We start from the raw sequence: 14,675 nt of genomic DNA, 5'->3' as shown, positions 1-14,675 counted from the left end.
ATCTGTAAAAGGGTCAGTCACAAATAAACCTAGACATTTTAACCTTATAAATGATCTAAAATGATCATTTTTTCACTTCATTAATATGTACTACTATATGTATTTACTCCTACTACTGAAAATGTGTATAAACTCTTGTACTTGGACACCCATATAAACATTTGTCCTTGAACTCAAAGTTAGACCTTAAATAAGTAAACAAATGAACATTATTATAAAATGTATTTTTCATGGTTTCTTGGGGTCATACCATTTGGTATGGCTTGGCTTGGTAAACTGAACCACTACTCAAAAAATACAATTTTTAAATATTTCTGAAAGGGCTACTGACCTTGCTGTTACACTAGGAAGGTCACTTGGGGTCTTCTTTATGATGCAGTATGCTGGCCACTCTTTCTTCAAAATATGTCAATATAACATGTCTTTTTGGCTGTGCTGCATGACATTTGGCAATTTACAGACAAAGATTTTGCAGTTCATTGAATAATTTTAAAGTTGCCCGCTTTTGTGACATGTTGTGCCTAAAGATTTCAAACATGAATAACTTCCAAACAAATTTATTTAGAATTGTACACAAACAAAATACTTTTTAAATAATTTTCTTAATCTGCCTATGTGGTTATATCACCACCTGACCTTTTCAGACTTGGGGAGACATAAATGCCTAAAATGAGTTTTATTCTGATGCACTGAAAATGTATTCTGCTAAAGGAGGTGCTGTAAAACTGTGAGATGTATTTTGGAAATTATTTATTAGAAAAATAATGGACACAAGAAATGTATGTCATGTCATTGACCTGATGCCTTAAAACCTACTTATCACAGAAGCTACACAGAAGCGCCTGCCCCTTTTTTAATAAAGGTGTTTTTAGTTGACTGGTTTTCTGTTCTTTTCCTCAGGACAGGGAAACCCACTGAAAATACTGACCGTGGTACCTGACCATAAGTTGCAGATAAAGATTAGGCTGAAAAATACCAAAATTATTCCTTCAATCACTCAGTAGTTACAGCAAAATTATCATGTTGATTATGTAGTTGTTAAGTGAGAGTGACTGCATACAGGCCCTTGTAGTTTAAGGGGTTAATGTGGGCGTCACTGCTACAGCAGCAGTATGTTATTGCACTCTGGGCGTTTCCACACTTCAGTGGGCGTCTCTCACACACTCCCAGGGTGTGTGAGTGTGTGTATTTGTGTGTGTGCGAGTGAGTATGCGCAGTTGGCGTGCCTCCGTAGCGGGCATGCTCAGAGGTGTAATGTCTGATTAGGGGATTACAGGGGAAGTGCTTCTTCGCAGTTCTCTGAGAAACAATTATTAACATGTTGGTGTCTCTAATCCTGGATAAACACAGCTTTTCAAGAACAACAGAGAGGCTCTCTCGCTCTCTCTCTCTCTCTTTCTTCCCTCTCTCCTCTTCCCCCTTTAAATCCATCTCTAAACCCCCATAGTCACTTGAACTCCAAAGCCTAACTAATACCAGTTGAGCAGACAGGGCATTGGCGTGGAACAGTGTCATTAGGAGAATACCTTCACTGCACGTGTTGCACCAAAAAACAATCCCCCTGTACTAGAGCAGGCCAACAGGCAGCACAGGGAAGAGTGTGGGGGTGGGGGGGTGAATTTAGTTGGGGGACGAGATAGAATAAGACATTGTGCTCTGGAAGCTTGTTGAAAAGGGCACTGGGCTGAAGATGTTTACAGTATGTAATCTTTTGTTTGTTTGTACACTTCTCCCATGTAATCAGCTTTCTGGTGCTGGGAGGAGATTTTGCAGAGTCGGGAATGGAGCTCCCAGGTGGGAGAGAGAGAGCTGATGCTTTCTGCTGCTCTTCCATCAACACTATATGCATAACATTATCAATATAGCAAGAGAGATAAACAAAACGCACCAAGAGTCACTTAGTCCTCAAATTCTGTATACAGAGCAACCACATATCACTGGCCTTGGCAGCACTAGTACATATTGGGCCGGCGGACTGTACATATTGGTGGATGACTAGTACTCACACACACATCAGATCCTCTGAGCATGTGCTAGACCATTCATATCTCACTCTCCCTCTCTCTCACTGATGGAATTGTAGCCTGCAGCTCTGAAATCAGACACAGACAGGTGATCAAAACAGGCCATTAGCCCCCATTTACACACTCTCACCTTCACACACACCTCAATCTGCTGACTAGACACACACACCAGACTGAACTACTTTGAAGAGTTCAAATCATGCTTCTGCTGCTGTTGCTATTGGTAACTGATGCACATGTGTTAGTGAGCATTAGTAAACAACTCTCCACAGCTTCAGCTGAAAGGTGCAGCTATGGCTATGTTTACACAGAAGATAAAACGTGGCTCAAATCCAGTCTTTTTCCTCATATGTGACAGATGTGTCATTGGTGTGTCAGTGTGAATGGTAAAAAAATACACTTAATCTGATATTTTCAATTCCGATTTGAGACGCTTTCATATGTGGTACTGAAATCCGATCCGTATCTGATCTGCGGCAATGCAACTCAGTCTGAACATCAGATTTCATGCGACTTTTACGTCAGTACAACTCGACATTTGTCATCAATTTGCACTGCTGAGACTCAAACATTTGTGATCACAGTATTGTTCCTGTTCATTTAATTCCCAGTCAAAACGTCCATTGAGTAAAATTTTAAACTACACGGACACCTCAATAACTAAATAAAACATGTGTATATATTCATTTTCCTGTGTAAATGTGTATATATTCATTTAGTGTGCCCACCCTTTGCCTTTATTACAGCTACTTTATTATAGAGACTTGCTTTCAGTTGGTCAAAGAAATTTGCAGGGATTTTTACATCACCTCCAAAGCTCAGACCAGAGGCTGGTTGCATTTCCTGCTTCTTAAAATCCAGAACATATTCAGTGAAGTTGTGGTCTGGGTTCTGTCCAGTTTCGGTGTTCTAGGGCAAATTTCCATCTATTATTTCTATTTCCTTTTCTCACTAATGACTTATTGACAGCTACACATCCTTACAGACCCAAAGCACTGTCTTTTCACAGTGTAAGGATGGAAAACAAAGGTGTAGTACTTTTTTCCTATGGTGACGTGTTGGTGGTCTACCAGGTATCTACTATCTTCAGAAATCTTTAACAATTTTAGAAAACTGAATAGCATCAAAGGTGTGTTTGGGTAGTTGCTTGTATGAATGTTAGTGCCTCTTTGAACTGTAACATACTGCCAGTCATTCTTTTAGGAACACCTTTTGTTGAGGGACACAGCTGTAACTTGATGGTTTTGGAAGGATAGAAGAGTTAAAGTGCATAAAAGTAAAGAGTGGACAAACTAAATGCTGTGGTGGGACGTTTGCATAATATATTTGTTAAATGTACCGGGTTATGGTCTCATGCAAAATACATATAGAACATGATGTTTGTGTGTACTCAAAGGGACAATCCACACAGCATTTATATTTTCATGTGCAATTCCTAATTGCATTGAGTAGGTCAAGCAAAAAAGCTCAAGCATTAAATCTCAAGAAACTAACAAACAAGATATTTTGTCATACACTATCTATTTTGATTTCATACATTTATTGCACCCCCCTTTTAAGTTTTTTTCCTTAGGCTTATCCCAAAGTTCAAAAGTCTGACCAACCACAGAATGACAGGTAATAGTCCCAGCAAACTGAATTCACATGACAGAACCATGTACCAAATCATGGGTGTTGTGCAGAGCAATCCCTGAAGCAGGGCTGCCAAGTTGGCAGTGTATTCTGCCATCTTATTTGGGTAGGTGGAGTGGATTTCTTTAGAGCCAAACACTGCATGATGCAAGATGTAACAAACCTAAGAAACAAATGTCTTGTGAAATTAGTATCATGCCACATAAAGACATACTGTACACAGAAAAAAGAGGCACTTTTAAAAGAGCCCAGCATGGAGCAGAAAACCTGTAAAAACAGTCACACACACACTCACAGGGGTTTAGGCAGAGCAGGGAGGGGGAAAGAAGAAGGACAGCATGCAGAAGTCATGCATTCATGGAGGTTTAGCAAGAATGAAAGCTACCCAGTGCATCCATGGAAATGCATGGCATCTTAACAGAAAACAATCCTCAGTGGAAACGCCAGTGTGAAGAGAAAGTTGAAAAACACATCGAGGAACATGAAAGCCTGAAATGCAAGATCGATGGACAGTGTTTGTGTACAAATTCGACACATCCACACACAGGTTCAGACAGATGTCACACAGAAATTAGGAAGAAACATAATTACAAAAAGCAGAGAACGGTATACAAATACATCGCAATACCCAAAAGCAATCACCCCGACATACACACCTAACCACTGTTAATCCCCTAGAGACTGGAAAGCACACACACGCACACACACGTGCGCATGCAAACTCTGTCTCTCCCTCACACACACACACACACACACACACACACACACTCAGCATCACTGTGTTTATCACAGTGAGCCAGCCCACCAACACCCGTCAGTCTAATTCCGTTTGTCTGTTTAGATTCGTTTTGCTTTAATCTCCTCTTGTTTGTGCACATCTGCAGGAGCGGCACTATGTGAGAAGGGGGGAGGGGCGCTTCAAAACAGAAAGAAAGAGCGAGACAAGTGGTGCAGGTAAAGGGAGAGAGGCCAATAAAGATGATAGCGCATGAGAGCAAACTCTCAAATGCAGGGAGGGTGGTACAGCCAAGGGTATAAGAACAGGTGAATGTAAAGAATTTCTATTCAGCTTCAACAGTATATTATCCCTGTCATTTAACTTCATTTATTTGCATTTATTTTACATTTCTTAGCATACATCATTTCAAACATCAGCTTCCCTCTACATTCTGAGAACATTTCATGATGAATGGCCCCAAATAAATAGTGTAAAAGTATTACTTTTTTAAAAAATAAATAAAATACATTAAGCCTTTATAGAGCAATAACTAATTCAATCAATCTGTTTTTTCATGCAGGTACTGAATGATAAGACATACAATGAAGTTTAAGGGATCAACAGATATTAATAACATTTTTCCATCTCCTATACAATTTTCGAAAAGCAACATTTTCTTAAAGCAGATCTATGTTAGTTTTTTTGTGAAACTGAAAGCGTTACAGAGTGAGGAGAAAATCACTTTAAAATATGGTGTGCATATGTGTTCAGCTACAAGTCAATTTAGAAAGCCTGATGCAATAACTTAAAAGTCACAGGTGTCAGGACTGATTTCACAAGGGCTTTTAAACCATGTCATACATCTTTATGAAATAACATGATATGCCCTGCAAAAAAAAAAAAAAAAAAGTCAGCTTAATGATGACAACAGTGGATAACTCACATGTGTCCTTCACCAAGTTTTGACTGAGTTCTCTTTGAATTTGAATTGAATTTGAGTTCTCTTTGAATCTTTCAACAAGCTCAGAGCCATCAGATTTATCCGCTTGTGGTGGTCCAAAGCACAACTGATGATACAAAATCCTCTGCATGTTCTCTGAGTGTTCTCTGAGTGTTCTCCAAATCCCCAAATCCTCCATAGTGCTGCATTAAAACAGTAAACTTTACTCTTTAATTTGAGCAGTCATAACACTAAACCTCTGGTGCCAACCTTCTGTGGAATAATTGCTCAGGATTGTCACCCCTCCAGGATTTTCATTTTCTGATAAAGAAATAAATAAATTCTTGGAATACAAGCAGTTTCTTCAGATGTCCACATTTCTTATGAAGCTTAAAATCATGTGTTTTTATGAAATCATACCATTTGTATACAGTAGGTTTGATTGGGCAAGTTTACATTTAATGTAGGGACAACTGTTGTGGAACAGTGAACCGGTTGGCAACATTTTTGGGCACTAAACAACACTGCTGCATAATAAGGTTCTATACTCTAAGCTTTGCATTAAAAAGGTGTGCCAACAATGCATTTTTTAGTGCTATACAGAATCATTTTTAAAAGCTCTTTAAAGTTCTATATACAACAAAGTTTCCACTCACAGAGACAAACCTACCAGACACCAGACATGTCAAACTGAGGACGTTCTGGGCCAAAGTGCTGCAGAGAATAGCGTTAACCCTCATCTAACCCTCTCAATTCAGTTCATAAAGGTCTGCTAATTAGCTGTTGAGCTAAAACAAGTGTGTTTAATGAGGTAGTGTGCTAAAATCTGCAGTGTTTTGGCCCAACAGGACTGGAGCTAGACACATTTTATAAATTTAAATGGTTCTATACATCTATTACCTTTACTAAAAAAAAAAAAAAAAAAAAAAAATTAAAAACCATGAAGAATTGTTTTATAAAGTATATAGTTGCACTTACATTTATCTACCTTACACTGCATTGCAATTCAACCTGCATATCCAGATGTTTTTCAGTCTTAACATGCTTGATCCAATTAATCAGAAAATTAACAACAAGCTTCTGTATAGCAACAAGCTAGGTGTCAGATTAGGAAAAACATTAAAATAAGCAGAACGAGGGTACTGCAGGACCAGGGTTGAGAACCACGGTTCTAAATGCAAAAAAGGCAAAACAGACCAAGAGCAGCAATAACTCACAGGGCTGAAGGCTGAGCTGAGTGCACAGTGTGCCATGCTCAGATCCACAGTCCCAGGATCCAGGCAGATGTGGGCCCAGAGAGAGGCACAGGGCGCAGCGGCCAGGCCTCCAGGCTTCTGGAAGTCTCTCCAGTCAGTCACACACACAACTCATCGCAGAGGCTCCACCACCAGCACAACATTACAGGCCTCTTACACAGCATTACAGCACATCTTATTATCCCGCTCAACTCTCTTCATTAGCCCAATTGGATCCTGGGATTTCCATTTGTAAATGGGGAGCTTTTTAGATTAGCTGGTGTCTGCCCATTATGAAACGTTCTCTAAATGTTCCCCCAACGGCGCGATTAGCTCCTGTCTGTCAGGGTGGAAATGTAAACTTTTCAAAATGTGATTCATCCCTTTAAGCCCTTCACAAATATTTTCCACAAAAAATGGTAAAAAAAAAAAAAAAAAAAAAACTGTCAACTAAGCAGACCCTGTTCCAATGTTTGTCACCATTATGAATCATAAACTACTAAAACTATGCAGTGTAAACCAGCCTCATTAATCCTTTTCATTGATGCGTTTATCATCTGTTTTACTACGACTGGGATGAAGGGGGGAAAAGCACACACAAGCAGTGGGTACTGCCCATAGGCTGCGACTCGAGCTTAAAACAGAAATTGTTCAAATGTAAACAGATGTATTCTATCAGTGATAAAAAACAAAAGGACCAGGCTAATATAGTAATACAAAAGAAAAATGTGTTTCAGCGTACTGTGCTTGTAGAAGAAGTATTCCCACTTTGAGTAAGGGTGGGATAACAATCAACAGTATTACTTTTGAGTTACACTCATAAAAATAAAGTTTCTTAAATTGTTTTCGGCTTGGGTCTGTAGTTCTAGGAAAACACTTTAATTGCTATAAAACTTTCACCTGATATGGAAGTTCGTAAACCTTGAAAAGGTTCTTCACACTTATCCAACTCATTTACAATTTCCTCAAATGAACCTCCATCTAGTAAAAAGCAGAGATAGTTTATATGTACTTCAGTATTTTTTTTTATTAATTTGTACTTTCCTGAGTATTTTCAAATACTTATATATAGATATGATTTTACCTTTGTTTAAGTACATACACACTGAGCACTTTATTAGGAACACCTGTACACCTACCTATTCATGCAACTATCTAATTAGCCAATCATGTGGCAGCAGTGCAGTGCACAAAATCTTGCCAATATGGGCCAGCAGCTTCAGATAATGCTCACATCAACCATCAGAATGTGTCAGGAGAATGTAATCTCAGTGATTTTGACTGAGTCATGCCTGCTGGGCTGGTTTGAGTATTTCTATAACTGCTGATCTCCTGGGACTGTACAACTGTAGTGAGAAGAAAAGCACTTCAGAATACGTAACATGTTGAACCTTAGGGCGGATGGGCTACAACAGCAGAAGACCACAACAGGTTCCATTTCTGTAGGCTGATGGAAGTGTTGTAATTGCGTGTGGAATGTTTTCTTGGCACATTTCGGGCTCATTAATACCAATCATCAGTTGAATGCCTCAGCCTATTTGAGTATTGTTGCTGCTAACCATGTGCATGCCTTCTCGACTATATTTACCAATCTATCATACTACTTCCAGCATGACACCATGCAGCATGTCACAAAGCAAAAGTCATCTTAAACTGGTTTCATGAACATGACAACGAGTTCTACAGTGTTCTTCAGTGACCCTTGCAGTCCCTGGATCTGAATCTAATTGAACACCTTTGGGATGTGGTAGAACTTATTGAATGAAATTGCATTTGAACTGCATGACAAAACATGTGAACATAAACCAGAACCTCAAAGTAATGATGGAAACCATGCCACAAAAAATGTATGCTATTTTAAGAGCAAAGGGCGGCCCTCCCCTGCATTAGTACAGGGTTCCCAATAAAGTGCTTAGTGAGTTTATCTTAATTAGGAAAGTTAGTAATTATTATTGTGTTTAATGTCATTGTTACAATGGCAACAGTATATGTAGTGCATTGCTATTGGTCAGACATCTTATGTTTGAAGTTTATCATTTTATTTTAGACCAGGAGTGAAGCAAAATAAGAAAAACAGCATTTCAGTAACTATGCTTATAGATGCTGTATGTAGTAAAAGGTTTTGCTGCAATTCTAAAGCGAACTCAATGCATTGGAAGAAGAAGAAATTATTATTATATAACTATATAATATAACTATAACTATATAACTATATTATAGTTAATATTTAATAATTATAATACTTTTTTTTTTTTTTTTTTTGGGAAAGGTACTTTTACCTCTACTTCAGTCTGCTGAAAGGTGCTTTAAGGAAAGCACAAGTGGTTCTTCCATAGCATCTTACCAAAAAAACTTTTCTGACACTTATACCTTCAAGAGGGTCTGTTATTGAGAGTCAGAAGTCTCCTGCTAATGTGGCAGGGCTGGTTCTCTTTTGCACTCTTTTTTCAGCTCTCACACTCTCTTTCCAGTGGCAGGCAGGCTGCTCTTCCTCCCCAGGCTGGCATTCAGATACGGCCACAGCTGCAGCAGGACATATGCACACTGAGGCAGCAAATTATGAAAATGTGGCTGTGTGTCCTCAATGGCGCTGCGCTTTCTTAATGTGGCACAAAATTAGGACCTGAGGGGTGAGAGAGAGGAGCCCGTTTAATTGGAAAAACTGCTTTGGGCCTACACACACACAGACATATACGCAAACACACACACAGGGAGTAACTCATCGCATGAAAGCTGAGATATCATCTCTTACCCACCAGCAGTGCAGCCTCTTCTATAAGGCACCTCTGCCAAGGCCTGGAGGCATTCATAAAGGTGTCTAATGTGTGAGTTTACCCTCAATTATTTAAATAGTCCTATACAGAGATCACATAATGGGGGCATTTTGCCTCTTTGAGAGTCAAAGAAGATCTCCTCTAAAGTTGCTTTTGATACTTCAAATAAATATCATAGCTGTCTTATCACAGAAAGGCACGTTGCGAACATCTGTTAAACTGCATGTTTGAAAACGTGCACAGCACAGCAATTAAATTCGTCAAGTACCATTTGCTCAGACACTAGAAAGCAGGTGCACTGGGCCACAGGCACACGCACACACATGCTAACACCTGTACACAATTCATCAAAAGGAGGCAGCCCATTGTCTAAAGCCCCCTCAGCCACTGAATGCCATTCATTCGCTCACATTCCTTCCTGTGTCCTGCAGTGCTATGGTGTGGCCTCATTCCTATCAGGAGTGTCACAGACCCCAGGCCCAGTGCAGCCATGGCCATCGCACAGCATCCCCCGTTAACCCCCCGTGCCACCACCACTACCAAACCTTTTCCTTCCCTCCCTCACTCTCTGCTCGCCCACTCCGGCCTGCCCAGTGCTGCTATTTGGGTCCCGGGCCAGGGATTAAGCAAATGGTTCAAGAACCATTGCAGGGAAACGGAGACAGCTCCCAATCCCACTTCTCCCTAATCCGCAGTATATCTACCTCTATTGTTCGAAGCTTTAATAAAGCAAGGGATAGATGAAGAGGTGGAGGATGGAGGTGGTATGGAGGGGTCCTGTGGAGGCCAGTGAGATTCAGCCTAACAAGGGGTAAGAGTGTAGACATACATAATACAGCTTTTTGCACTTCTTCTTGCCCACTGTTTTTTGAATTGTTATTAATAACAGGGAACATTTGTTTCTATGGATCAAGACATTCTTTAGGGGAGTGAATCCCTGACCTCGCTTATAATTCTTTCAGAGTTTGTTCACCTTGATTCTATTCAAACTATTTTTTACCCTTTAGAATTATTTTTTACAATGCACTAAAGTCACAGTGAATTCACAGCAACACTAAAAACTATTCACACATAGACACAGAAAATAAAAAAAAAATACCTCATGCTTTTTTGGGGGGATTCTGTCATTGAAAACAGACATGAAACATGAAATGTACTGGATATTGATATAATTGACCAAAAGGGATTCAAACAACAGATCACATGTCTTCAGTACATGCTCCTTGCCACCATTACCCCCTGTTCATCTTGCCCAGCTCTGTGGTATAACATACAAATTCACAGCCTCCTAGCCAGGCTTCTCTATATACACACATACACAGTAATCTGCAACAGTGGCCAAAGTTTCATTTGCACCCCCTTCATAATATGCCGTTGGTACAGCGGCCAGCTCAGTGCTTTCCTTTTCTCCCCCTCTCTTCCCTCCTTCCCTCCTACCCTCTCCCCCCAGTCAGAGGAAGGAGAGGAGATAGGCCCCGCAGCTAAAGCCCTCTTTTCAGCACGCCGCTGGCGGGGTCTATCGGCGAGACGCAGCAAGCGGAGGTGTCGCTTCTGCTCTGGCATTTCGGACAGTATCTACTCCTCTCCGGGCGCAGGGAGAGAAAGAAAAACAGAAGGGGGTATTATCAGGGAGGGATGAGAGCAGCGAAGGCATTTTTGTCTTTTTATTCCCCTCCTAAGCCCCGGGCTTTGCTCCCAATCCGATTGGTCGATACAGCCAGGGATGTAAATGAAATGCAAAGAGGAATAAGGCTGGCTTCCCATCTTCCTCTGTGTGTGTGTGCCTGTTCCACTGCTCTTCTCTCACTCTCTCTTTTGGCTTTTGCTCAGGGTTTGCAATTAAGAGGCTCGCTCACCTTACTCACCTTTTCTCTGCTCTTTGAGCATTTGTTTCACAGTTGCATATTTTTAATAATATCTATCCTTCAGTCCACATCCTTCCTGACTGATTTGTTTATCCTGTCCCATCCTGTGCCTGGTTCTAGCCCTGCATCCTCTCCTTTACTCCTCTCTTACTTTCTCTCTCTTCACCAACCCCCCACCTCCCGCTGGCTGGGCTCTCCACTCTTATCTGCTCAGGCGGCCCACATTCCAGTGTTGCCGTGGCGCCCTGCCTGCATCCGCGGTCACGGCGATTCCATGGGTTCACACAATCCCTCAGATGAGAGAGAGCGGCTGAGAGAGGGACAGAGAGAAACAGAGCGACAGTCAGCAGAGAAAGCGAGAGAGAAACAGATACAGAGAAACAGACGAGTCAGGAAGACAGAAATGAAAAGCAAAATTTTGAGAGATCACTTTTCAAAAACACCCTACACAGGGCATCAGCACTTTTGCACCTTCTTCACTCTCCTTCTACACTGTGTACGGACAGCAGATATCATATATTCCTTATGCGACATCAAAGCTAGAAGGAAAACATATAGCCTATAAATCATAATGCTTAAAGTACTGCTGAAACCAAAACGTGTGGGGCCACAAGTGTATGCATGCAAGCATGTGTGTGTAGGGGGTGGGAGGTTCTGTCGCACGCATGGTACCTCTAAAAGGGTCTCTGGCAAACTGACATACTGTATTCTCAGCTCAATCCATCAGGGATTACCAGCTTGGACCGTCGTCTTAACAAATAGATAGATTTATGAATATAAAAATAAATATAAACAGGCTCATCAAATACATTAACGTTTGGAGTTCAAAGGAGCTGGGAGTGCACTGAGCAGCAGAGGGGGTGGAGACAGATAACGTGGGGGTAGAGAAAAGGATGGGGCCATTTTAAGAGGCTGCCCCAGATTAACAGGCCATTCTTAATCTCTTATGGCTGTTCCCAAATTGGGTTCCCCTCCGATCTCAATCCCAGACTGCCATGCTCCTAATATGGGAGCCAGAGACACATGACAGCAGGAGGGCTAAAGGATAATTATGAGTGAGTGAGTGAGAGAGAGACAGACAGAAAAAGAGAAAGAGAAAGAGAGAGAGAGTCATGTCTGCCTAATAGCAGAAAGGATATTAATGTAATATTAACATTTTCAGTTTGCTCCTCACGCTTCTCAAACCAGGATGTCACCTGAAGAAACACTGCACAGTATCTCAGACAATGGTGTTGTGCTGTATCAAAAGTCTGTCAGCTCAAAAACAAGTACTGTGCTTTTGCATTATCATTGTGAATATTCAAATGTTGCCAAAACAACCACTCATACAGGAGCCCAAGACAAGATACAATATATAGAATATTGTATGTACCCCATAAAATCAATGTAAACAAAAGACCAGAATGGCTTCATCTAGAAGGCCTTCATCTCTTCCTAATTATATCACAGCCGACTAAAAAACTAAAGCCCATTTTGCTCAGTTTTTTTGAAGACATGCTGTATCTTACACAATCATCTTATATTCATCTATATTCAGCACTTAAGCACACCACAGTACTCTGTACAGTACTGAAGAGAATCCTACACCATCACAGAGCAGTAATGTCCATCACTCTAATTCACATCAACAGTGATTTGACCCTTCATTCTCTATGCTTACTACACATTATCATACCTACATCAGCACTCAGCACTCTTAGAATTCAAGTTTCTGTCACCCTTTCCCCATCTGGTTGGCTATTTAAATCTCTCTCTGAGCAGACAGCTACCTACAGTAGGTATTTCTTGGTCCTCCCAGGTTTTTCAGAATGGTTTAGTAGAGATCTAGTGTTTCTGCCTTTGAGATTCTCTGAGCCTCTCTCTTTCTTTGCGGAGGTGCATGATGGCTGAGTGGATGGCCTGGCGCTGAGGGTCTGTGGGTTCTCTCTGAAGATAGCGACCGAAGTGCTGAATACTGCGGCTCAGAAGAGAGTCTGCCTCATGGTTGCCGCCCCCAGAGCGGAGCAATCTCTCTGCAGCAAGAGCCAGATTCTTATCCCAGTTGGATGGATAGTCAGGTTGGGCATCCACAATTTGGGAGTACAGCTGTCAATCAACAAAGTAAAATAGATAAAATGTATAAAAAAGAATCCTAAAAATAAATTTGTAGTTCTGATTTCATGCAAAAGCTAATCGAGCAGTGGGGAATGCTACTAAAACGATGCAGTGGAGCCAGACTCTACAAAGACCACGAGCGTTGCACTGAAATTCGACTGCCTGTGGTGTTCATGTATGTCACATAGGCATAAAGACACTACAGAGACTGCTCACAATTGAACTGAACTAAAGATATATGCATGCTAAGAGGAGCTGGGGAGTTTTTGGCACAACATATGTTATGAACAAGATGCAGGTGACTATTGTTTGCCTCATAGCTTCAGTACCTAAACTACAGAAGCAAGATTTAGACACCAAGCATGTCATGGCTGACCAACTAAACCTGGAATAAGAGGGAAAAATGTGTCAATTATTTTTTTTGCAGAGCCATTCCTTTAACTGTCATGTAATGAGAATAATACATGTGCTGCTTCAACAACCAGCCAACACTTATAATTTCTAATCATAACCGAAAATAACTGGATAGGTCCTTCAAAGCAAATTCTTAAAACGCTACCATTGCTAAAACCTCCACATCCATTACTCTCTCATACTCACATTGTAAGAGAGGTCATAGAGACGAGCCTGGCCTTCTCCCTCCATCCTCTCAGCAAGGTCAAAAAGGAAGAATGCCATTTTCATCCTATAACACAAGCAGCGAAATGGCATCCTGGTTCCAGTAGAAATTGGATTTTAATTCTATGAACACAGCACAAGGTAAGATCAAGTGCAATAAGAAGTAGCAGGCTTGCTGGAGGTAAAGTGGACTATATTACCTGGCCTGCCACATCTCCTCATTGGCCACTCTTTCCCATGAGCCAGGGGGAAAGCTGTGATGGGAAGAACACAAATATCTACATATGTATTTCACTCAGACCACCTATATGACCACTGTAGTTAATACTATGTGAATGGTAGTAGGTAGGATTTTTGGCTTGTAATCCATTCTACTTAACACAGCATATCCTTTTATACAATATCAATTCTATTAGGTTATTCTGGCTTGGTACAGGAGATGAAACAGACAACACAAAATATAACTGCAGCACCTTGTCATTTAGAAAAATACATCATGTTTCAAGAATAAATACAGCACTGAACATGCTGACGGTATCAAGTACTCGTGTTCAATTTTCTGTTGGCATGCAGGCCTGAAAAAAACAGACAGCAATCCTGAAAATCATATTCGTAGCATCCTAAAAACATGCGACAGCTGATCTTCAGCAGACTGCAATCATCAGAAGCACTCCCTGCACTAAATGACCCACATATTTCTGCATTTCTTTCCATCCATTTCATTGCACATAACCATGCGGCCTCTCCTTCAAAGGAATATTTTAGCATGTGACTT

At 40.8% G+C, this 14,675-nt stretch overlaps 1 protein-coding gene across 6 annotated transcripts in view; it reads right to left on the bottom strand.

The window, feature by feature from the left end:
* Positions 1–4,747: 4,747 nt before the first annotated feature.
* The window catches only part of tmem260 (transmembrane protein 260), a 39,086-nt gene continuing 29,158 nt past the window's right edge, over positions 4,748–14,675 (bottom strand). For 4 of the 6 annotated variants that reach the window (XM_037541904.1, XM_037541903.1, XM_017711810.2 and 1 more), the window contains 3 exons: positions 14,101–14,154; positions 13,883–13,967; positions 4,748–13,273 (listed from right to left, as the gene is read on the bottom strand). In XM_037541904.1, coding sequence (XP_037397801.1) covers positions 13,013–13,273; positions 13,883–13,967; positions 14,101–14,154 — 400 coding nt within the window. In that variant the 3' untranslated portion in view covers positions 4,748–13,012. The remainder of the gene's footprint in view (positions 13,274–13,882; positions 13,968–14,100; positions 14,155–14,675) is intronic. The other 2 variants (XR_005130808.1, XR_005130807.1) reach the window with 2 other exon arrangements.

This window comes from Pygocentrus nattereri, chromosome 10 (genome assembly GCF_015220715.1).
Source record: "Pygocentrus nattereri isolate fPygNat1 chromosome 10, fPygNat1.pri, whole genome shotgun sequence".
NCBI lineage: Eukaryota > Metazoa > Chordata > Actinopteri > Characiformes > Serrasalmidae > Pygocentrus > Pygocentrus nattereri.
The sequence above is the reverse complement of the archived record's forward strand: the minus strand, read 5'-3'. Positions and strand labels throughout refer to the sequence as shown.